Source organism: Leptonychotes weddellii, unplaced genomic scaffold (genome assembly GCF_054177405.1).
Source record: "Leptonychotes weddellii isolate Sample4059 unplaced genomic scaffold, ASM5417740v2 HiC_scaffold_33282, whole genome shotgun sequence".
NCBI lineage: Eukaryota > Metazoa > Chordata > Mammalia > Carnivora > Phocidae > Leptonychotes > Leptonychotes weddellii.
In genome coordinates, this window is record NW_027931772.1 from 1 (window position 1) to 1,317 (window position 1,317).

General features: G+C 63.1%; 1 protein-coding gene across 1 annotated transcript; it reads left to right on the forward strand.

Moving 5' to 3' along the window:
• Positions 1 to 6: 6 nt before the first annotated feature.
• On the forward strand, positions 7 to 1,262 carry LOC102737779 (CD276 antigen-like; the record flags this gene model as incomplete). Its single annotated transcript, XM_081810694.1, has 2 exons — positions 7 to 282; positions 841 to 1,262. Coding segments are annotated over exons 1-2 (678 nt in total), but the record flags the coding sequence as incomplete, so codon positions are not given.
• Between the last annotated feature and the right edge of the window lie 55 nt (positions 1,263 to 1,317).

Consider the following 1,317-nt stretch of genomic DNA (forward strand, 5'->3'; position numbering starts at 1 on the left):
CCAACAAGGACCTGCGGCCTGGGGACATGGTGACCATCACGTGCTCCAGCTACCGGGGCTATCCGGAGGCCGAGGTGTTCTGGCAGGACGGGCAGGGCGCCCCCTTGACGGGCAACGTGACCACGTCGCAGATGGCCAACGAGCAGGGCCTGTTCGACGTGCGCAGCGTCCTGAGGGTGGTGCTGGGCGCCAATGGCACTTACAGCTGCCTGGTGCGCAACCCTGTGCTGCGGCAGGACGCTCATGGCTCCGTCACCATCACGCCCCATAGAAGCCCCACAGGTTTGTTTTTTTGCTTAAATGTCCCCCGCGAGGGAGGGAGGTTTTTGTCCTATCGGCCGGGGCTGCGGGATTTGAATCTAGCTCCATACCTTCAGTCTCGCAGAAGGTGAAATTCCTAGTAATGAAAACAGGAAGGATAAACAGGGTGAGGAGGCAAGGAACCTTACCTTGCTGGTAGGGGACGAGGACAGGAATCACAGACCTTCTTCGCACTCCGGGGCTCCTGACTCCAGGGCTCCGGAAACCTCTGGAAAGAGAGTAAGGATAGGAGAGGGAAATGGATCCATCATGGGGGGGAGGGTGCTAGGGCTGGATGCTGTCCCCGGCCTGCCCGCCCTCCCGGAACAGGCATTATCAGGCCAAGGTCAACCTCCTGTGATTCTTGTCATAAGATTAGGGTGACTCCACATCTGGGAATCCGGAGACTCAGTCTGCTTTTGGGTCTGGAGAGAAAGTGGGAAGACGGAACAGGAACAAAGAGGGAAATCTGGGAGGCTGTGGGCTGGTAGCCCAGAGTGTCCCCACCCCTCTTCACCGCCTATCCAATCTCACCCCCAGGTGCCGTGGAGGTCCAGGTCCCCGAGGACCCCGTGGTGGCCCTGGTGGGCACCGACGCCACCCTGCGCTGCTCCTTCTCGCCCGAACCCGGCTTCAGCCTGGCGCAGCTCAACCTCATCTGGCAGCTGACGGACACCAAGCAGCTGGTGCACAGCTTCGCCGAGGGCCGGGACCAGGGCAGCGCCTACGCCAACCGCACGGCGCTCTTCCCGGACCTGCTGGCTCAGGGCAACGCGTCCCTGCGGCTGCAGCGCGTGCGCGTGGCTGATGAGGGCAGCTTCACCTGCTTCGTGAGCATCCGGGACTTCGGCAGCGCCGCAGTCAGCCTGCAGGTGGCCGGTGAGCGCCGGGACGGGGCGCCCTCCCCTCGCCTCATCCCTCACCTCCCGCAGCCCCTTACCCACTGCGCCACCACTGACCCCGTAACTCAAGCCCCACTGCTGAGCCCTGTCCCTCCAGGTGCCCTTTCCTCCCCTG